The sequence below is a fragment of the Oncorhynchus nerka genome, linkage group LG2 (genome assembly GCF_034236695.1).
Source record: "Oncorhynchus nerka isolate Pitt River linkage group LG2, Oner_Uvic_2.0, whole genome shotgun sequence".
Lineage (NCBI taxonomy): Eukaryota > Metazoa > Chordata > Actinopteri > Salmoniformes > Salmonidae > Oncorhynchus > Oncorhynchus nerka.
Window position 1 is genome coordinate 69932953 of NC_088397.1, and position 23961 is coordinate 69956913.

The 23961-nt window shown below is 42.6% G+C and overlaps 1 protein-coding gene across 3 annotated transcripts; it reads left to right on the forward strand.

Moving 5' to 3' along the window:
* Positions 1-537: 537 nt before the first annotated feature.
* Positions 538-18192, forward strand: LOC115140987 (methyltransferase 1, tRNA methylguanosine). Of its 3 annotated transcripts, none has more exons than XM_029679543.2 (6): positions 538-722; positions 1505-1632; positions 5329-5513; positions 8511-8624; positions 15924-16025; positions 17017-18192. In XM_029679543.2, the coding sequence occupies exons 1-6, from the start codon at positions 643-645 to the stop codon at positions 17131-17133; spliced, it is 726 nt and encodes a 241-aa protein (XP_029535403.1). In that variant the 5' UTR covers positions 538-642; the 3' UTR covers positions 17134-18192. The 3 variants fall into 3 exon arrangements, with proteins under 3 accessions (XP_029535403.1, XP_029535420.1, XP_029535411.1); XM_029679551.2 differs by lacking the exon at positions 538-722 and adding an exon at positions 751-1030; XM_029679560.2 differs by lacking the exon at positions 8511-8624.
* Positions 18193-23961: the final 5769 nt, after the last annotated feature.

Consider the following 23961-nt stretch of genomic DNA (forward strand, 5'->3'; position numbering starts at 1 on the left):
ACATAAATGGAGACACCTCCACCATTGGCATCCATTTCTCCTCTGAAGATGTTGAAACTATGTATTACTACTACTGTATCATGAAAGGTATTATCGAAGTGAGTTTCAGAGATAGTCAGTACATGTACAAAAGTAAAATATGCCAAAACGAAACTTAAGAACGGAAAGCATAGAAATAGCACACAAAACAAATGTGAATTTGGTTGGGTCACCCAAAAGTTAGATATTGCAGCTTATAAGGAAGTGCATTGGAGATGTTGTACCCACTGTGACTATTAAGACAGATCGAAAACAGAAACAGCATATCCTTAAGGAATCCTTAATGTTGAACAGGTAAAATAGAATAATGTCCAAATAGATGTGTCCCGGTGCAAATAAACTGGTATGCAACAGTTCTCTTTCATTGAGGTGAGAAACATAATGTAAACATTTGAATTGATACAATTCAGCAGTGGATCCATATTTATTAGCTATAGACGCGTTGGATGGTTTGTAGCACCACAACCAATTAGAATCCAGAACATGTGATCGTCATCTGGTGACGTAAAAAGGAAGCGACCGAAAACGAACACCGTTAGAGCGAAGTACATAAGTCGTTAGTACATTTCAATCTAATCACTAAATACTTAAATTAAAAACAAAATGAGCGTGTCGATGCCCCAGAAGCGATATTACAGGCAGCGAGCCCACTCGAATCCAATGGCAGACCACACGTTTGAATAGTGAGTCACTCGTCATTACGTTTAGTAAAAGGTTTAGCAAGCTAACTGTTAGCTAGTTAGCTAACGCACGTTGCCCAAGCTTCTAGTCGATGTACTACTTACTGTATGTTGTAATTCATTTCACACCACAGCTTTATATAGCAATAAATTGTCAAACGCAAAACGTTCTCTAAGCTAGATTGCTTTTACGCCACTATGCTTCCGTGTGGAGTTTGCGTCGCTTGTTTAGATGCCAGACGACGGAACAGTTTTACAAGTCACAATGTTGAATAAACTAATTTGAACCTTTTCAAAATATCCATAGGAAAGTAAGTATCATTAAAACGACTTTCCAAAACGCGTGGCTTTTGGTTTGTTTAACACAAGCTCACACATTACTAAGCGAAAAGTCTGTTTAATAAAACCTTTCTGTGGTTATTTTTTCCAAAGTTTCCAACGTCATAAAGACCAACCAAGTGGACAACCAGCAGATTAAGTTCAAATGACAGTTTATACAACATTCTGGCTACACAAGTCCAATTGTATATATACATCACTGCACAATACACATTACGAACATGTAAATGGAATAAAGGCTTTTCCTAATCCGCAAGCTAGCTTGCTTTTATGTCAGGAAGCTGGTATTTAAGGCTACTTTTTGTAAACATAAGGAAAGTACTGCATTGGATTAGAAGTCAATGTTGCTGATGTCATTTACATCTGTTTCACCTCGTGCTGGTCAACATTTGCTGAGGTATGTTGATTTCATACACACTTTTACCTAATTCACCATGACCTCTCAGCCCTGTCTGTCCAGAGGACATGGACTGGTCCCAGCTGTACCCGGAGTTCTTCAGTGACCACCAGTCGACCCAAAAGGCTGCACAAGTGGAGTTTGCAGACATCGGCTGTGGATATGGGGGACTTCTAGGTATGGGATGATCTTCTAATCCATGATATTTCCTCACCCTTGTTACCCTAACTCCAGTCTTTATCATTCTCATGCTTACTAACAAAAATACTCAACCATCAATTGTTGACAGGGGACTGTCTGCCCTACACTGAAATGATGTGAGTGAGATGGTCCTTTTTAGGTGTTGTTTTTGGTTGTTCCATCTGAGGGTGCTGTTGACTTAGAACATGGTCAAGAGATTTGGCTTGGAAGGTTCTTTCATTGTACACTCAGTAACCAGTTCACGAAAATGTCTTGATCCTATAGACAGTGAGTCACATGGCGGTGGCTTGTTATATAAAACAGGCATTGAGGCATTCAGTTACTGTTCGCTTGAACATTAGAATGGCAAAAGGACTGACCAAAGCGACTTTGAGGGTGGTATGATCGTCGATGCCAGGCGCACCGGTTCCAGTATCTCAGAAATGGCTGGCCACATGGGTCTTTCACGCACGACAGTGTCTAGGGTTTTACCAAGAATGGTGTGACAAACAAATAAAATCCAGTCAGCGGACGTCCTTTGGGTCGAAGGAGAATGGCAAGAATCGTGCACACTAACAGGCGGGCCACAAACAGGCAAATAATGGTGCAGTACAACAGTGGTGTGCAGAATGGCATCTCGGAAATCACAACTTGTTGGTCTTTGTCACGGATGGGCTATTGCAGCAGACGACCACACCGGAATCCACTCCTATCACCTAAAAACAAGAAGAAGCAACTTCAGTGGGCACGTGATCACCAACACTGGACAATTAAGGGCTTGTAAGTAAGTATTTCACGGTAAAGTCTACACTTGTTGTATTCGGCGCATGTGACAAATTAAGTTTGATTTGAATTGAGAAGTGAAAAAACATTGCCTAGTCTGACGAATCCCAGTTCCTGTTTTGTCATGCTGATAGCAGAGTCAGGATTTGGAGTAAGCAGCATGAGTCCATGGCCCCATCCTGCCTGGTGTCAACGGTACAGGCTGGTGACTGTGGTGTAATAGTGCGGGGAATGTTTTTGCCTGGCACACGTCAGGTCCCTTGATACCAATTGAGCAACGTATCCATTTCCCCAAAATAATTCAGTCTGTTCTGGAGGAAAAGGGTAGTCTGACATGGTACTAAATGGTTGTACCGAATAAATTGGCCACTGAGTGTACAGTATATGTCTATATTCCTGGATTAACTGAAAATATCATATTGTATAGTATTTTCTCTGTGAATTTTTATTAGGATCCCCATTAGCTAACGCCGTAACATTAGCTAATCTTCCTGGGGTCCAACACCAATTAATAAGACATTAGGAACAATTACAAATTAAGACTTTACAAACTATCACCAATTTATTGCCTTACCTCCTTACTTCATTTGCACACAGATTTTTCTGTTGTGTTATTGACTGTATGTTTGTTTATTCTATGTGTAACTCTGTTGTTTTTGTCACACTGCTTTGCTTTATCTTGGCCAGGTCACAGTTGTAAATGAGAACTTGTTCTCAACTTGCCTACCTGGTTAAATAAAGGTGAAATAAAAAAAAATACTTTACAAACATTTAACAAGTAGACAATACAGACAATTAAAATACCTGACAGGAAACACATTTAACATTCAGTTGATTTCTATTTCCTGTCCAGTCATATGGTCTATCACATTAGATGTTCTTTCTATTTCCTGTCCAGTCATATGGTCTATCGCATTAGATGTTCTTTCTATTTCCTGTCCAGTCATATGGTCTATCGCATTAGATATTTCCTGTCCAGTCATATGGTCTATCGCATTAGATGTTCTTTCTATTTCCTGTCCAGTCATATGGTCTATCGCATTAGATGTTCTTTCTATTTCCTGTCCAGTCATATGGTCTATCGCATTAGATGTTCTTTCTATTTCCTGTCCAGTCATATGGTCTATCGCATTAGATGTTCTGTCTACTTCCTGTCCAGTCATATGGTCTATCACATTAGATGTTCTTTCTACTTCCTGTCCAGTCATACGGTCTATCACATTAGATGTTCTTTCTATTTCCTGTCCAGTCATACGGTCTATCACATTAGATGTTCTTTCTATTTCCTGTCCAGTCATACGGTCTATCACATTAGATGTTCTTTCTATTTCCTGTCCAGTCATATGGTCTATCACATTAGATGTTCTTTCTATTTGCTGTCCAGTCATATGGTCTATCACATTAGATGTTCTTTCTATTTGCTGTCCAGTCATATGGTCTATCACATTAGATGTTCTTTCTATTTCCTGTCTAGTCATATGGTCTATCACATGAATGTTTAGATTTTTTACTGAAGGTGGATTTACTTTTTGCCTGAGAAATATGGATTGGTAAAGAGTTCCATTCAGCTATGACTTTATATAAAACTGTAGATTTAAGGTGATTTGTCCATCGGTTGTCTTAGATGCCCTGAATTTACCTGTCTGGTTTAGTGGTTATGCATGTTGCTAGTATGTACTACCTGGCCTGAGAATATAACATTCCTGAAGAAAATCATAAGACTGGATAGTAATTTGTTTTCAACGTGAAGCCATGAGAGATTCTGATGCATTTGGATAATATACGGTTAGAGCAATGAAGAGCTAATCTGGCAGCCCTGTTTAGAGCAATGAAGAGCTAATCTGGCCCGTTTAGCGCAATGAAGAGCTAATCTGGCAGCCCCGTTTAGAGCAATGAAGAGCTAATCTGGCAGCCCCGTTTAGAGCAATGAAGAGCTAATCTGGCAGCCCCGTTTAGAGCAATGAAGAGCTAATCTGGCAGCCCCGTTTAGAGCAATGAAGAGCTAATCTGGCAGCCCCGTTTAGAGCAATGAAGAGCTAATCTGGCAGCCCCGTTTAGAGCAATGAAGAGCTAATCTGGCAGCCCCGTTTAGAGCAATGAAGAGCTAATCTGGCAGCCCCGTTTAGAGCAATGAAGAGCTAATCTGGCAGCCCTGTTTAGAGCAATGAAGAGCTAATCTGGCAGCCCTGTTTAGAGCCATTTGGAGATTTTTTTTAATCTTTCTTTGCTGCAGATATAAAAAAGTTCAAATTATTATGCCTTTGTATTGAATATACAGAGAAAATAACCTATAGAGATTAATTCAGGGAAAGCAATCTAATCGTATTTGTCACATGCACCAAATACAGCAGGTGTAGACATGACTGTGAAATTAGAGTTAAAAAATATGAACAATGTGCAAAAAAGGAAACGGTAACACAATAAAATAACGAGACTATATACAAGGAGTACTGGTACGAGTCAATGTGAAGGGGTACTAGGTAATTGAGGTAATATGTACATGTAAATTGGGGTAAAAGTAACTAGGCAATCGGGATAGATAATAAACAGTAGCAGCAGCGTGTGAATGTGTATGGTGTTAATTTGCTTGTGTGTGTTGGAATGTCAATGTAGTATGTGTGAGTGCATAGAGCCGGTGCAAAAGAGTAATTGCGAATGGTAAGGGTAGCCATTTTATCAACTGTCAAGCAGTCTTGTGGCTTGGGGGTAGAAGTTGTTCAGGAGCCTTTTGGTCTCAGGCCTGGCGATACTGCATGCTGTGCGAATCGGAGTATGACTTTTCAACATTCAGTATCCTCTCTTTTTCCACAGCCATCATTATCATAATAGACTGTTTTAGTGGTTCTTGCAACTCTTTTTTGGCCACCTGTTCCCAGGTCAGATTAATAACCTACCTCCTCTCTGTCTCAGTGGAGTTATCCCCGCTCTTTCCAAAGAAACTGATTCTGGGCCTGGAGATCCGTGTCAAAGTGTCTGATTATGTCCAGGACCGTATCCGCTCCCTGCGTGCAGCGGAGACGGGCAGCTACCAGAACATCGCCTGCTTACGGAGCAACGCCATGAAGTACCTGCCCAACTTCTTTTCCAAGGGACAGGTACTTAACCGTTCCCTCCCCTTTTCTGTCATATTTTACCCTTTTTTCTGTGAAGTGTACTGTGACTAATGTTTGTAAAATACACTTTAAATAAATGATGATGATGAATGACGTAGCCAGAGACCATCTGGGGTTGTCAGCCACATAACACAAATAATATTTATTTGTAGACACATCTGTCAAACACCTCACCTCTAAATAGTACTGCACTTAATCCCTTCAGCAAGTTTTCAAAGTGTTTTGATGCCTGGCAAAGATGCTCAAATTCAAATGGTGTTTGCTATACTTTTGTACAGCTTTCTGACCATTGGGCATTGAGGGTTTGTGAAGCTATCCAGCGTAGTAATTTTTAAATAAAGTGTCCTTCCTATCAACCACAATATAAATATTTCTAAACTTGAAATGCCAATGTCTGTTTTAGGTAGCTTACAGCCCTCTAGTGGCAACAATAGGAAGTGTTTGATCAGCAGCAGTAGGTATCAATATGACAAGTTCAGAAACTTAGTTCTCGTGTCTATACCAGAGAGTAACAATGGCTAATGATTTCCAAACCTTATGTCACAACCCAGAGATTTTAGCCTCTAATGAATTTCTCAACAAAGGTGAAGCCGTGCCAGTGACCACATGCCAGGCGTCACATCAGCTGAGCATACACTAATCAGTATTTTACAGCCTAATAGTGGAGGGTTTATCCTTTCAATTCAACCCAATTAATCAGAATGACTTTGATAAAACAAGCACTAGCTTAGCCTACATAGTGGAACCTCCAGTACCAGGACTGAGTAACCTAAATCAAACACTAGCTTAGCCTACATAGTGGAACCTCCAGTACCAAGACTGAGTAACCTAAATCAAACACTAGCTTAGCCTACATAGTGGAACCTCCAGTACCAGGACTGAGTAACCTAAATCAAACACTAGCTTAGCCTACATAGTGGAACCTCCAGTACCAGGACTGAGTAACCTAAATCAAACACTAGCTTAGCCTACATAGTGGAACCTCCAGTACCAGGACTGAGTAACCTAAATCAAACACTAGCTTAGCCTACATAGTGGAACCTCCAGTACCAGGACTGAGTAACCTAAATCAAACACTAGCTTAGCCTACATAGTGGAACCTCCAGTACCAGGACTGAGAACCTAAATCAAACACTAGCTTAGCCTACATAGTGGAACCTCCAGTACCAGGACTGAGTAACCTAAATCAAACACTAAAGTGGAACAACCAGGACTGAGTAACCTAAATCAAACACTAGCTTAGCCTACATAGTGGAACCTCCAGTACCAGGACTGAGTAACCTAAATAAATCAAACACTAGCTTAGCCTACATAGTGGAACCTCCAGTACCAGGACTGAGTAACCTAAATCAAACACTAGCTTAGCCTACATAGTGGAACCTCCAGTACCAGGACTGAGTAACCTAAATCAAACACAAGCTTAGCCTACATAGTGGAACCTCCAGTACCAGGACTGAGTAACCTAAATCAAACACTAGCTTAGCCTACATAGTGGAACCTCCAGTACCAGGACTGAGTAACCTAAATCAAACACTAGCTTAGCCTACATAGTGGAACCTCCAGTACCAGGACTGAGTAACCTAAATCAAACACTAGCTTAGCCTACATAGTGGAACCTCCAGTACCAGGACTGAGTAACCTAAATCAAACACTAGCTTAGCCTACATAGTGGAACCTCCAGTACCAGGACTGAGTAACCTAAATCAAACACTAGCTTAGCCTACATAGTGGAACCTCCAGTACCAGGACTGAGTAACCTAAATCAAACACTAGCTTAGCCTACATAGTGGAACCTCCAGTACCAGGACTGAGTAACCTAAATCAAACACTAGCTTAGCCTACATAGTGGAACCTCCAGTACCAGGACTGAGTAACCTAAATCAAACTTTGTAAAGCACATTTAAAATCGCAGCACCGATTAGTGAAAAAATAAAAGTGAAAATATTACATGTAAAAGCAAATAAGAAATTATAAAATGTCACATTTTCCTTCAACTTCTTGTGTTGGAGTATAGCTCCTTGACTGGGTTTGAATAGACACATTGACACGATGTGAGACATAGCAGACAGTAGTACATCAGGTAGGAGACAGTAAATGTGTTGATGCCGGAGGCTGACAACTGAAAGGAACGCGAAAACGGTGTAGATTTTATCTATGGAAGAAATAGCCCCACGGTACTATTTTTACCGTCTTGGCTGTAATGACATCATTGAGACCTGCCCATTCTGTGTAGAGGATTAAGTGCTTTGGAAAAACACAGACCGACCGACACACACACACTCTCTGTCATATGTACACATAAACGGGAGCCCCTGAGCGATATTTGCACACCCACATGCATGATGTCGTGTGGGTAGAAACGGCGCTATACTCCCCAATATGTCTTCTCTCTTTGTTTCCCCTCAGTTTTTTTACACTGTGCCAGAGCACTAATTAAAGTGTAGATTTTTTCCATTTTGTGAAGAGCGGGGCCGTCTCAACCCCCCTGGGGCGACGGCAGTCCTCTGATTATCCCCCCGTTTTCTGTCTTTACATTATTTATTTGAATGAATAAAAATGATTGACCTGGAACAGTTTTTAATATTGCAACCAGACTAATAGTTGTGCACATCTTGTGAAAGGGAGGGGGACTTTATCTTAATAAAAATCCCTTAGAGGGAATTTCCACCTTTACAATCCGGGCTGCCTGACAACTGACACAAAAATATTATGAGAACTACAGAGAGCTGACTCTATAATAACTTGATAGACTGGTTTGAATAATAGCCACATTGATACGCTGGTTTGATACAAGAGAATATTTAGCACCATAGTCCTCGTTTTCACAAACTGGGAGAGTAGTACCAGAGAAAGTAAAAGCTGGAGGACTTCATTTATCTTTGTTTCTTCACTGAGGTCAGTTGAACTTGAGATGCCTGGTCTGTCTGTCTGGTCTTATTTGCATTGTGACCATTTTGTTTTGTTGATTTCTCTGTTCAGCTCAGTAAGATGTTCTTCCTGTTTCCTGACCCGCACTTCAAGAAGACCAAGCACAAGTGGAGGATCATCAGTCCCACTCTGTTGGCCGAGTACGCCTACACACTGAGAGTAGGGGTAAGGACAGCGCATAGTACCCCTACACAATGAGAGTAGGGGTAAGGACAGAGAATAGTACCCCTAAACACTGAGAGTAGGGGTAAGGACAGAGCATAGTACCCCTAAACACTGAGAGTAGGGGTAAGGACAGAGCATAGTACCCCTAAACACTGAGAGTAGGGGTAAGGACAGAGAATAGTACCCCTAAACACTGAGAGTAGGGGTAAGGACAGAGAATAGTACCCCTAAACACTGAGAGTAGGGGTAAGGACAGAGAATAGTACCCCTAAACACTGAGAGTAGGGGTAAGGACAGCGCATAGTACCCCTACACATTGAGAGTAGGGATAAGGACAGAGCATAGTACCCCTACACACTGAGTAGGGGTAAGGACAGCGCATAGTATCCCTACACACTGAGAGTAGGGGTAAGGACAGGGCATAGTACCCCTAAACACTGAGAGTAGGGGTAAGGACAGCGCATAGTACCCCTAAACACAGAGTAGGGGTAAGGACAGCGCATAGTACCCCTAAACAGTAAGAGCAGGGGTAAGGACAGAGAATAGTACCCCTAAACACTGAGAGTAGGGGTAAGGACAGAGCATAGTACCCCTACACACAGAGTAGGGGTAAGGACAGAGCATAGTACCCCTACACACAGAGTAGGTGTAAGGACAGAGCATAGTACCCCTACACACAGAGTAGGGGTAAGGACAGAGCATAGTACCCCGACATTTAAATGTGTCATTTAGCAGATGCTCTTATCCAAAGCAACTTACAGTTAGTGCATACATCTACACACTGAGAGTAGGGGTAAGGACAGAGCATAGTACCCCTACACACAGAGTAGGTGTAAGGACAGAGCATAGTACCCCTACACACAGAGTAGGGGTAAGGACAGAGCATAGTACCCCTACACACAGAGTAGGGGTAAGGACAGAGCATAGTACCCCTACACACAGAGTGGGGGTAAGGACAGAGCATAGTACCCCTACACACAGAGTAGGGGTAAGGACAGAGCATAGTACCCCGACATTTAAATGTGTCATTTAGCAGATGCTCTTATCCAAAGCAACTTACAGTTAGTGCATACATCTTAAGATAGCTGGGACAACCACATATACACAGGCATAGCAAGTACACTTTTCCTCAAAGTAGTCGAGGTGAGGAGGGGGATTATTTAAGATACTGTTTGAAGAGGTAGGGTTTCAGGTGCTTTCAGAAGATGGGCAGGGACTCTGCTGTCCTAGCTTCAGTGGGAAGCTGGTTCCACCATTGGAGTGGCAGGATAGAGAACAGCTTGGACTGGGCTGAGCGGGAGTTCCCTCCCCTAGGGGTGAGGGCCGAGAGACCAGAGGTGGCAGAATGGAGTTCTCGGGTTGGGGTGTAGGGGCAGTTCCTCTTACATTTACATTTAAGTCATTTAGCAGACGCTCTTATCCAGAGCGACTTACAAATTGGTGCGTTCACCTTAAGACATCCAGTGGAACAGCCACTTTACAATAGTGCATCTAAATCTAGTAAGGGGGGGGGTGAGAAGGATTACTTTATCCTATCCTAGGTATTCCTGAAAGAGGTGGGGTTTCAGGTGTCTCCGGAAGGTGGTGATTGACTCCGCTGTCCTGGCGTCGTGAGGGAGTTTGTTCCACCATTGGGGGGCCAGAGCAGCGAAGTCAATCACCACCTTCTTGCTGCTCTGTAGGCACACACCATGGTCTTGTAGTGGATGCGAGCTTCGTGTGGAAGCCACTGGAGTGTGTGGAGGAGCAGATAAGTTGCAGGGGTTTGATGGCGCAAGCAGGAAGCCCAGCCAACCGCGAGTTGCAGTAGTCCAGACGGGAGATGCCAAGTGCCTGGATTTTCCTGTGTGAGGGAGGGTCGTACTCTACGGATGGTGTAGAGCTTGAACCTGCAGGAGTGAGTCACTGCTTTGATGTTTGCATAGAACAACAGGGTGTTGTCCAGTGTCACGCCAAGGTTCTTTGTACTCTGGGAGGGTGACACTGGAGTTGTCAACTGTGGTGGAGAGATCTTTGAGCGGGCAGGCCTTCCCCGGAAGAGAGGCTCCGTCTTGTTGAGCTTGAGGTGGTGGGCCGACATCCAGGCTGAAATATCTGCTAGGCACGCAGAGATGTCAGAAGGGGGAAGGAGAAAAGTAGTTAAGTGTCACCCACATAGCAATGATAGGAGAAAGACCATGTGAGGATATGAAAGAGCCGAGTGACTTGGTGTAGAGAGAGAAGAGGAGACGGCCTAGGACTGAGCCCTGGGGGACACCAGTAGGGAGAGTATGTGATGCAGACACAGATCCTCTCCACGGCACCTGAAAAGAACTGCCTGCCAGGTAAGATGCAATCCAAGTGTGTACAGAGCCTGAGACGCCCAGCCCTGAGAGGGTGGAGAGGAGGACCTGACAGAGCCTGAGACGCCCAGCCCTGAAAGGGTGGAGAGGAGGATATGATAGTTCACGGTGTTGAAGGCAGTGGATGGATTTAGGAGGAGGAGAACAGAGGAGAGATAGTCAGCTTTGGCAGTGCGGAGAGCCTGAGAGAAGAGCAGACTTGGTTGGAGAAAGAGGTCAAGGCGTAGCCTATACACTGAGAGTAGGGGTAAGGACAGAGCACAGCGTATGGGAAGGGGGTTCATCAGGGGCACCCAAAGTCAACATTTGATTTAGGTAGGTGGTTGAGCAATGGCTCTTCAGTTCCCTTTTCCAACAGCAAGACATATGATACATATGAGAGGACAGTACTAGCTACATTGCATACATGGCCTGGAATTGACTTAACCCTCACTTTCTCTCTATCCTGCTCATTTGTCTATTCCCCCCCCCATGTTTCATACCTGTCAGATTTGTGTGGGGCTCTTGGTGTCGGTTCACTGTGGCAGCGAGGAGAGACTGAGGATTGGGAGAACAATGGGAGTCTTGTGTGTGTGCATGTGCTCACGTGCGTCCGTCTGTAGGCTCTACCATTACACTCAGCAGCACTGACACAGGGCCCATGCCAGACACTGATCTCCTCTGGGGGGTGGAGAGGAGAGCTGTCTAGAGAATTTCCTCTACGGCAATTTAGACTACAACATCGATCCGCCCCGAACACACTCACACACCTCCTTCACACCCTCCCCCGCCTCCATGGCTCCCCACCTCCTGGCCTCAACTTGAACGCTACATCACTGAACTAACATGCGGGCTCTGTGCAAATCTATGCCATCGCTTAGTTTTCCAAGAAAGCCCTGTTCTAATGATACTATCTGTCCATGCTCCAATGTAAACTACAATGACACAGGTTATAAACCTTGATGTTGGCGTTGGGTTATTTCTGTCCTTTTGAGGAAAAAAAGAAACCTTTGCTCTTCAAAGTATTTAAGGCCACCACACTAAGGCATGTTTCAAAGAAAATGTTATTGGTTAAATGCTTACTTATGAGCCCGTTCCCAAAAATGCAGAGTTAGAAAGTGAGACAAATAGTAGCACAATAAAATAACAATAACGAGGCTATATACAACAAGTATCAGTACCGAGTCAATGTGCAGTGGTACGAGGAAGTTGAGGTGATACAGTATGTACTGTACATGTCGGTAGGGGCAAAAGTGACTAGGCAATCAGGATATATAATAGAGTAGCAGCAGCATATGTGAAAAGTGTGTGTGTGTGTGAGCTTATGTAGTGTGTGTTGGCGTGTCAGTGTAGTATGTGTGTTCATGGGTAGCGTGAAGTGAGTGTGCATAGTCAGTGTAGTATGTGTGTGTTCATGGGTAGCGTGAAGTGAGTGTGCATAGAGTCAGTGTAGTATGTGTGTTCATGGGTAGCGTGAAGTGAGTGTGCATAGAGTCAGTGTAGTATGTGTGTTCATGGGTAGCGTGAAGTGAGTGTGCATAGAGTCAGTGTAGTATGTGTGTTCATGGGTAGCGTGAAGTGAGTGTGCATAGAGTCAGTGTAGTATGTGTGTGTTCATGGGTAGCGTGAAGTGAGTGTGCATAGAGTCAGTGTAGTATGTGTGTGTTCATGGGTAGCGTGAAGTGAGTGTGCATAGAGTCAGTGTAGTATGTGTGTTCATGGGTAGCGTGAAGTGAGTGTGCATAGAGTCAGTGTAGTATGTGTGTGTTCATGGGTAGCGTGAAGTGAGTGTGCATAGAGTCAGTGTAGTATGTGTGTGTTCATGGGTAGCGTGAAGTGAGTGTGCATAGAGTCAGTGTAGTATGTGTGTTCATGGGTAGCGTGAAGTGAGTGTGCATAGAGTCAGTGTAGTATGTGTGTGTTCATGGGTAGCGTGAAGTGAGTGTGTAGAGTCAGTGTAGTATGTGTGTGTTCATGGGTAGCGTGAAGTGAGTGTGCATAGTCAGTGTAGTATGTGTGTGTTCATGGGTAGCGTGAAGTGAGTGTGCATAGAGTCAGTGTAGTATGTGTGTGTTCATGGGTAGCGTGAAGTGAGTGTGCATAGAGTCAGTGTAGTATGTGTGTGTTCATGGGTAGCGTGAAGTGAGTGTGTAGAGTCAGTGTAGTATGTGTGTGTTCATGGGTAGCGTGAAGTGAGTGTGTAGAGTCAGTGTAGTATGTGTGTGTTCATGGCTAGCGTGAAGTGAGTGTGCATAGTCAGTGTAGTATGTGTGTGTTCATGGGTAGCGTGAAGTGAGTGTGCATAGAGTCAGTGTAGTATGTGTGTGTTCATGGGTAGCGTGAAGTGAGTGTGCATAGAGTCAGTGTAGTATGTGTGTGTTCATGGGTAGCGTGAAGTGAGTGTGCATAGAGTCAGTGTAGTATGTGTGTGTTCATGGGTAGCGTGAAGTGAGTGTGCATAGAGTCAGTGTAGAAAAAAATTGCAATAAATAATAAAGGGGGTCAATGTAAATAGTTCAGGAAGCCGTTTGATTAACTGTTCAGCAGTCTTATGGTTTGGGAGTAGAAGCTGTTCAGGAGCCTTTTGGTCGCAGACTTGGTCCTCCGGTACCGCTTGCCATGTAGTAGCAGAGAGAACAGTCCATGACTTGGGTGGCTGAAGTCTTTGACAATTTTTGGGGCCTTCTTCTGACACAGCCTGGTATAGAGGTCCTGGATGGCAGGGAGTTCGACTGCAGTGATATACTGGGCCGTACGCCTACCCTCTGTTGCACCTTGTGGTTGGATGCCGAACAGTTGCCATACCCAAGTGGTGATGAAGCCATTCAAGATGCTCTCAATGGTGCAGCTGTATAACATTTTGAAGATCTGAGGGCCCTGACAAATCTTTTCAGCCTCCTGAGGGGGAAGGGATGTTGTCGTGTCGTATTCACGACTGTGCTGGTGTGTTTGGACCATGTTAGGTTCTTACTGATGTGGACACAGAGGAACTTGAAGCTCTCGACCTGCTCCACTTTTCATGTAAAATGTTGAAAGTTAATGGGAAACCAAGATCATATTCATTCGTACACACTGTTTTGCAACGGGAATTAGTTTTTTATTGGACAAGTTCAGGTACTCTCCGTTTTGGTTAACTTTTTTCCGTCCGTTTGCTATCTAGTGAATACAACCCAGTATTTGTCCTCTGTCTCAAACTAGATTGATACTTAAAGTAAAGCTAAGTCAGTTTGTATGATGATTGTGTGTGTCAGTCACGGGCTGCACTGTAAAGGAGCTTAAAGTGACCGTTCACTCTAAAATAAACATTTGTCAGATGTTTGCAGACCTCGTGGTTTAATTTTGATGATCCCGCTGTATGCCTCAACCCCAAATGAATGTAAAGATTTGACGCGGATTAAAATGAGTACCTTCAGAGACTAAATTTAGGTGTTTTAAGCTAATTCCTGTCAGTTTTACACATTTAGCCATGACTGTTCTTGTGCTATCTGAGTGACTCAAACTTTCAAACAAAATCAATGGGGACCCAATACCACGAGAATTACTTCTGAATGCATCATATAGGGAATTTTAGATTCTCCCTGACTGTCTAGCTTTTACTTAGGTGATTGTTAGTTCTTATTTAACAATATATTCGGTCCATTATATTTTCTACATACTTTATATCTGGTTGTAGTCTACGTTTACACCAAACTTTTACCATTTAAAAAAAAGTATTTATTTGTATTTATTTTTTTGTACTTAGGCAGCCCGAATAAACTAAACAAATAGCGGCCCGCCCTTGACTTTTCTATGCAGAAGAAAACCCTGGCCTTATAATATGGTGCTTGTTTTTCCCATTCATTTGGAATTGAGTAACAGATTGTGGGTGGGACGTGGACTCATCTCAACATTAGTTCGAGGGCCGGCTAAACCGTGCCAATATATCCTCCAAACGCCGGGTTTGAGTGCATTATCACTTTTATACAACGGTTACCAACATATTCAAATAATGATTTACATATTTTCATAAAAAATGTTGTTTTGATGAATTTATTCATACTATTTAATCCGTCCACAAGATATAGTCCCGACACAAATCTAGGGTTGTTACCCAAGCCGGCTGGTCATTCGTTCTATCGGTTTGGTTGCTAGAGATGCGACCCAGTTGTTCAGTCTTTTTGTTCTGTATCTATGGACGCGACCGAGTCGTTTGTTCTAAATGTTCCATTGCCATACTGGCTGGCAACGTTCTTATCCCTTACTTGCTAGCTAGCCAACTATGGCTAACTTACAGTCACGTCAAAAAGTGCAGCCTGAATAGCAGCAAAGTAGCTGCATTTGAATTTGTTTAAGCTTTTTTCTATTGACATTTATTTGGATACATCCATAACAATGAGCTAATGAGGCATGGATTTCAGCTGGAATAGAATATTTGCTCACTCGTCAGGACACTTTTGTTCAGGGGAGCTAGCCAACAACACAGCTAACACAATCACTTAAAACTCAAGTTGGGGAAAGACTGCAAACTAGCTGCACTTGATGCAGCTTATTCAAAATGGTGTAACTTATTCATGATTTCAACTGGCTGAGAAACGCTGCCTGACTGTCTCGCCCCGACACGTTCATTACTATAGGATAGCTGGAGATAAAATTTGAATATTGAAACAATGCTGCAAATGTCAGAGACCGACAGCAAGGTTTATACAAATCGGAGCTGTTAAAAACAAAATGTTAGTCTAAAAGAATGTGAGAATGTGTAGATGCTTTTTAAGGTGGAGATCAAGTATAAATTGCCTGGTTGGGCTGATGAGGCAGCGGATTGCGCAGTCAGATGGAGCAGAGTAAATAGGCATTTTAACATCATCGATTTAGCCACTGGTAACTTGTGGAATAGACACGGCTAGAATGCGGTTTTAACTGCATTCAGGATTAGTCCCACCCACTGTATAAACTTTAATTATGAGGACATTGTGTTTAACTCTTGTTTTGTGTTTCCCAGGGTTTGGTGTACACCAACACAGACGTGGAGGAGGTGCATCTCTGGATGGTAAAACACTTCAGTGAGCATCTGCTGTTCACACGGGTCCCCGATGCAGAACTGGTACGATGACCGACATTTTAGACAGTCCTTCTCAACAATTAATATCGATTCTGTTTTTACTTATGTAATACTTTGTCGTAATATTTGTCATAGAGAAGCCAACCTTGAACCCCATATAAGCAAGTGAGGAATTGATTGTAACAAAGAAGTGAAACTCCTTGGGCCGGAGTTACACAAAGCCATTTTTATGCAAATCTGGTTGCTTGTAACTGAATTGCTTCTTGATTGCTTTGTGAAACACCCCCCAGCAACTCATTTGCAACTTGTTTGCATCCAGTTGCAACTTTTCCACTTTGTGCAACTAGTTGTGTACAACAACAAATCAAAGCAAATGCTTTTGTAACATGATCCATTCGATGGTTCGGAAACTCTGACCCAGTTGTCATGTCAACAACACAGCTGTCAGTGCTACAGTAAACCCGCGATCAAGGTGGACACAAGACATTAGGTAGCTAGTTTGATAAAACAGTGCTGGCATTTAAGTTGTACAGCCAGTATTTTGTCTAAATCAATCATACAATAATTAAACGATTGGAGAAACCAATGATTTGTGAAATCATGACGTAATGCAGCAGATGACAATGGGTGAGTTTAGAATTCTCAAACCATATGGAGGAATGATATGACAAAAGCAGCTTCAATTTGATTGGCTGTTGCATTTATTCTTGTATCAGCAAATTTGCTTGTAATTGTCACTTGCAACCTGCAACTAAAATTGTGTGAAAGTTGCTAAGCTTAACTCCAGCCTTACGTTCAGAACTAGATTTTTGTGATGTCCAACAATCTTCCTTACCTTCCAATTTGGAAAACATTGTCAACATACTTACCAGTATCATACCATTTTTAAGCCGTCACAAATATTATGATTAGGAAACCTGGTAAATGAGACAATCGACAAATAGTAATTTTACTATTAAAACACCCAAAATAGTCATGGTAATTTTGGGGTGGCACTCTTCAGACCCTTCAAAATTGTCCCTTTGTTTGGCAGGTTGATGATGTCATCATCAGTCGCTTGGGAACATGCACAGAGGAGGGGAAGAAGGTGCAGAGGAATGGAGGGAAGAACTACCTGGCAGTTTTCCGGAGGGTAGAAGACCAAAACTGAAACGCCAGTATTACAGACATCTCTGAACATTTTGCCTTGCTGATAGGAGTACCAGCTCTTCCCATGCAAGGACAGAAAAATGGATGACCAAAATGACTGCTAGCAAAGATTGTCTATTATATTGTCAAGATAGTCAAGTGACCCCTCTAACAATGGAAATACATGTCCTCAAAGATGGAAGGCAGGCCGGAGGAGGCGAGATTAGGTGGGACCATTCTAGGCAATGAGAGAGCAGATATGTGTGTGAACAACATGCCATAGAGATAGAAGACTCGTCTTTGTATCTATGCCATAATAGCGTCTGTGACAGCTTGGGCATCTCCATCTTTAAAGTAGTCCATTTTTATCTTCTTCATTGGCTGATTGCTCCCAACTAATAGGAATCCCCACCCAGTTGACTACTTTAAAATGGTGTAAGCCATCAATTGCAATTTCCATGCTAAAAATGGTTATATCCATGATGAGTCCTCTATCACTGACAACAGGCATGACAAAAGAAATGCCATGTCCACTTGTATCCGTTTATTCGTAACAACCAAAACAATTACGAAACTTCTATTAGATAAAATAAGCCATACATAGCAAATAATCAATAAAAAAAAGTGTTTACCAAATTCGACACTCATTGACCTTCATACAAAGATTCCTAACTTAGTGGGCTTATTTTCATGGTTGGATTTTGGGCTGAATAAAACCTCTCACTTTGCCTCTTCCTCTCTACTGCTAGGTTTTCTCCAGGGGTAAAACTGGGCTTGTTCATCCCGATTGGTGGACAGTAATATGAATGTGTGGTCATTGGTCAAGGGTTGAAATGGCCAAACTGAAGCATCCACCATGGCCTTTTGTGCCTGAGTTGAGATTGTGATTCTCCGTTTTATGTATTGTTTTTTTGATTTATGCAAGAAGATCAACACTTTAGCCATTATTTATACTCAACCTGTTGCTAATTAGACTGCTCACAAAGGCGTGCTAAATTGGAGATTCATCTGCAATGAAGCTTTGTATTGATTCATTATACTTTCATGATAGCATGAATAAATATTTATTTTTCTCATGCCACTTTTTTCCCCCACCTTTTTAATTGTGGGATGCAATCACTTGTTCCGACCATCTGCCAAACGTTGACTGCTATTTTGGGGTTTTGGTTGAGCCTCCAAGGCTTTTTCTGTTCCAACTTGACAGGGGAAGTGTTGGTTTTGGCTTGGAGCCACTAGTGTTGGAGACTTCACCCTAAATAAAATGAGAGAAACATTGAAGTATAACAGTCATAGATTGAGTTTGAGGGAGACCAGGAGAGGCTTCAGCTAAAACGTAGAGACTTCTTCATTATCTGAAAAATCTGGAAGCATTTGGCAAATAATGTTAATTGCAATTATTTAATGCAAAAGTGCATTGACTTCTTTCTGCATGTTACAATGGATGACACAGCTAATGGTATCTCAAATGTTTGCAGACAGTAAGAAGTTTATTGAATGATGTGTATTGTCTGTAAATGTACTTAAGAATGCACTTGCTGTCTGAGACCTACAAGAATCATCCCATAACATATTCAGTTGGCTCTGTCCTGAGCAGGGAGAGAGGAGATTGGAGGCATCTGCTTCGAGCAGCATCTGTGTTCTAAATGTCACCCTATTCCCTACATAATGCTCTACTTTTAACCAGTGCCTTATGGGTGCACTATTTAGGGATTAGGGTGCCATTTGGGTCACATCCAGTGGGCCCGTTTAAACTTGAAGTTGGACTTTGCCAGGACTTTGGTCCTTTCAATCCACACTGGTATATTATTCCTGAATCAGGATCAAATGTGTTCATTCAGCACACCTTGGACCATATGGTTTGAAGCATGTCTGTAGAAAAGCCAGAAACGGGATGGTGCAGGTTTGAAATTAGCCTGTTCTACCGCTGCAGGGGGTGTTGGCTAGGAACAGGACAGCACATGCCTCAATAGAGGAACTCCACAGTCAGGAAACCAGGGATGGATACAGTCTGAAATCTCAGGTTCCCTTTCAGTACTTTGGTACAACACAACTATGGGCAGTCTCACTATCGCAACTTTGATTGAAGAACAAAAATCACACCTGACAAGGCCAATGGAAGCCCCGCCTTCCACAGGTAATAAGTGTGAGGCTCAGATTAATTCCTTAAATTCTTCTGCTCTTCAACTCATTGTGAGCAGGAACAATTCAAATCTAATTTTATTTGTCAAATGCCCTGAATACAAATACTGTGAAATGGGATGCCCTTAACCAACAATGCATAGTTTTAAAAAAGTAAGAACAATTTGCTAAATAAATTCAAGGAGAAATAGTAACACAATAAAATAACAATAATGAGGCTATATACAAGGGTACCGAGTCAATGTTCGGGGTACAGGTTAGTCAAGGTAATTCAGGTAATATGTACATGTAGGTAGGAGTAAAGTGACTGCATAGATAAGAGTAGCAGCAGTGCATGTGGGTTTGAGTGTCAGTGTAGTATGTGTGATTGTTTGGTTCGTGTCCAGTGTGTACATGGAGCCTGTGCTCCATGAGAGTCGGTGCAATAAATAGGAATAAAACAAGGGTGGTCATTTGCTTAACTGTTCAGCAGTCTTCTGGCTTGGGGGTAGAATCTGTTAAGGAGCCTTTTGGTCCCAGACTTGGCCCTCTGGTACTGCTTGCCGTGTGGTGGCAAAGAGAACAGTCTATGACTCGGGTGGCTGGAGTCTTTTGACAATTTTTAGGGCTGTCCTCTGACACTGACTAGTATATAGGTCCTGGATGGCAGGAAGCTCAGCTCCAGTGATGTCCTGGGCCGTAAGCACTACCCTCCGTAGTGCCTTGTGGTTGGATGCCGAGCAGTTGCCATATCAAGTGGTGATGCAACCAGTCAGGATGTTCTCGATGGTGCAAATGTAGAACTTATTCAGGATCTGAGGTCCCATGACAAATCTTTTCAGCCTCCTGAGGGGGAATAGGCATTGTCGTACCCTCTTCACAACTGTCTTGGTGAGTTTGAACCATGATAGACCCTTAGTGATGTGGGCACTAAGGAACTTGAAGCTCCATTACAGCTCCATTGATGTGAATGGAGGCGTGCTTGACCCGCCTTTTCCTGTAGTCCACGATCAGCTCCTTTGTCTAGCTCACATTGAAGGAGAGGTTGTCGTCCTGGCACCACATTGCCAGGTCTCTGACCACATCCCTGTTGGCTGTCTCGTCGTCTTGTGATCAGGCCTACCACAGTCGTGTCGTCTGCAAATATAATAATGATGGTGTTGGTGTCGTGGGTGAACAGGGAGTACAGGAAGGAACTAAGCATGGACCTCTGAGGCGCCCCCGTGTTGAGAGTCAGCGTGGCGGATGTATTGTTGCCTACCCTCACCACCTGGGGGTGGCCCGTCAGGAAGTCCAGGATCCAGTTGCAGAGGGAGATCTTCAGTCCCAGGGTTCTTAGCTTAATGAGTTGAGGGCACTATGGTGTTGAACGCTGAGCTGTAGTCAATGAACACCATTCTCACATAGGTGTTTTTCCAGGTGGGAAAGGGCAGTGTGGCGTGCAATAGAGATCGAATCATCTGTGGATCTGTTGGGGCGGTAAGCGAATTGGAGTGGGTCCAGGGTTTCTGGGAATGATGGTGTTGATGTGAGCCATGACCAGCCTTTCAAAGCATTTCATGGCTACATATGTGAGGACTATGGGTCGGTAGTCATTTAGGCAGGTTACATTGGTGGTCTGCTTGAAACATGTAGGTATTACAGACTCGGTCAGGGAGAGGTTGAAAATGTCAGTTTAGACACTTGCCAGTTAGTCAGCGCATGCTCTGAGTACGCGTCCTGTTAATCTGTCTGGCCCTGCGGCCTTGAGAATGCACACATTCTTCTGGAGCAACTGGTGCTCTCGTGCATGGTTCAGTGATGCTTGCCTCGAAGGAGCATAAAAGGCATATATCTTGGCTGGGCAGCTCCCGGCTGGATTTCCCTTTGTAATCCGTGATAGTTTGCAAGCCCTGCCACATCCGACGGTGTCCAATTTGCCAAATATTGTCCCGAGAGTAATGACTGAAAGGGAACATAACGTTATGACTGTAACTACTGTTCCCTGAAGGAGGGAAACAAAGTACAACACAAGTTTGGCCCTGCACCGCCTGTTCCTGGGCTTGATGAAGAGCGGTACTGAATTGAAGGAATGAATCCGAGCCTCCCGCTTATTACCTGTGAAGACGAGGCTTCCAGCAATGCGCAGATTTCATTGGCCTTGTCCAACTTGATTTTAGGTCTTTAATCAGACACAAAAGTGCGACTCCCCAAAGTTGTTGTTTCCCTCCATCAGGGAACAGTAGCGATTAACCAACGTTTGTTATTGTTTGTTTTTCAAACAACTAATGGACCAATATTGGTTCAATTATTTGAATTATTTTTCGTTTTTTTATTTTCTTTGTGAGCTCAATGCGTACATCGCACAGTTTCTCTAGTGATAAATCAGATCCAGCCTGAACTGTTCTAATATTCTATATAGTTTAGTGCATAAAATGTGGTAATTAACTACAATGAGCATAATCCATTGCGCATCTACTTGTCCGGTCTTTCTTTTACGACTGCTACTGAAGAGAGAAGAATGCATGATCATGAGGTGATTGAGGGCAGCCGTTGCTTCGCAAGGTATCTACCTGAAAATACATGCTCTAAGTCACAGGTGTCAAACTCATTCCACGAAGGGCTGAGTGTTGGCAGGTTTTCAGTCCTCCCTTGTACTTGATTGATGAATTAAGGTAAGTAATTAGTAAGAAACTTGCCACACCTGGCTGCCTTGTCCTTAATTGAAAGGAAAAAACTCAAACCTGCAGACAGTAGGCACTCCATGGAATGAGTTTGACACCCCTGATCTAAGTGATTGATAGTTGGTATTCAGCAGTCATAAAAGTATGCTTTATTTACTTTGATCACAAAATTATGAATTTGTCAGAAATCATAGGCAGCAGCTTTATAGAGATGATGACTTGGAATGAAATAGTCATCAAATAAAACAAATGTAATACCTTTTTAAAGTAATGTAAATAAATGATGGTTAATAAGTAATTCGCCGTAATGGACAGTCACTACCATCATGGGACTTTTATTAAATGTTTTATTCTTTGTTGTTACATCATTCAACCCACATGAAATTACCTCAAAAAGCACTAATCCCTCAGCACTAGTCATAACGGTATGATCTTTCCTACACACGCATACAGAGTAAAACAATTCCCCCGAATCTCAAAAGGAATCATTGACAACCTGAGACAATCTGTCCATTGTGTATATTCATATTTATTTTATTTTTATTTATTACTTTCAAATTACAATTTATCCCACTGCTGGCATTGTGCCAATCATAAGGATTCCCACCCCCCTACCCAACCTACTCAGACTTTCACGCTAAGCTCCCATTGATGCATGATCTACTCGTACGTTTGACTTACATGCAGGTATCTAAAGTTATGATTCTGCTTTATATAACCAACAACTAAGCTGTATCAATGGAAAGCTATGGCTTGGCAAATGCACACTCATAGAAGAGTCAGATGCCCCATCCCCACTTCTAGTCTTCCACTTGTATGAATATCAGTTTTACCCTCTGCTATTTCTGTTTAGGCTATATGCATGGACTTTACATACCAGGTTCCATATACTGGTTTTAGCCCACACTAAGAGCACTACTTCTCACACCTGTTTCAGTGCCTCAACCTCTTTTCCACTTTTCTAACTATGTGATATCGCTTTTAGTCCCAAACATTCTGCAATACATGTTTGTGGGACCTAAGTATGTGACAGACTGTACAGTGACATTGGGACGGACACATTTTTGCTGGTTTTAGCTCTGTACTCCAGCACTGTGCAGACTGTTAGCTATAATTTGAGGGTATTTTCATCCATTTAGAAATTACAGCAATTTTTGTACCTAATCCCCATATTTTAGGGGATCGAAAGTATTAGTACAAATTCACTTATCTGTATTAAAGTAGTAAAGTTCAGTTTTTGGCCCCTTATTCATAGCACACCATGACTACATCAAACATTTGACTGGAGTTACTTTTATTGTAAATAAGAATACTGTTTTTAAACACATCTACATTCATGTGGATGCTACCATGATTACGGATAATCCTGAATGAATCATGAATAATGAGCGCGAAAGGTACAGAGACACAAAATATCATACCCGCCAAAAATGATAACCTCGCTTGTTATTGTAATGGTGAGAGGTTAGCATGTCTTCGGGGTATGATATTTGTGCGCCTGTGACTTTCACTCATCATTATTCATGATTCATTCAGGATTATCTGTAATCATGGTAGCATCCACATTAATGTAGAATAGTTTAGAAACCTATTCTTATTTACAATAAAAGTGACTGCAATATGACACAATACATTATTTACCATTCATTTCTGTTGCGCACAAAATAATCTGAAACACAACCAAAACAAACAGCAAATGCATCCAACAAATTTGTTGATGTCATTAGCCAGTCCCAATGCATGGTCAAACCTCATCTGGGTCTCTCTGCGTTGAGAAGTGAAGAGACCAGGCTGTCCACAATACACTTGGACACGGTCCTCAGCAGACCTTTACCCTGGTCAACATTACCATGGCATGCAGAATCCCAGACATGTGTGTCTCACAGGAGATATTCCAAGCCAATTGTGCCTGAAATCCACAGCCATTCCTAAAACCCAATCAGCATTTCTCTGAATATGCAGTCAGCCAGCAATGTGTTTTAACACTCCTTCCTGTCAGTTCCGTGTATATTCAATTATTCACTATGCATATGGTTAACTTCCAGCTGGGGAACCACAAAATAGCCAGC

What these genes read in the sequence shown, in the direction of transcription:
- LOC115140987 (XM_029679543.2), top strand. Translation starts at nt 643, where the DNA reads ATGAGCGTGTCGATGCCCCAGAAGCGATATTACAGGCAGCGAGCCCAC. An exon ending in TGGATATGGGGGACTTCTAG is followed by an intron (nt 1,633 to 5,328) that starts GTATGGGATGAT and finishes TCTCTGTCTCAG; the next exon opens with TGGAGTTATCCCCGCTCTTT. An exon ending in GGGTCCCCGATGCAGAACTG is followed by an intron (nt 16,026 to 17,016) that starts GTACGATGACCG and finishes TTTGTTTGGCAG; the next exon opens with GTTGATGATGTCATCATCAG.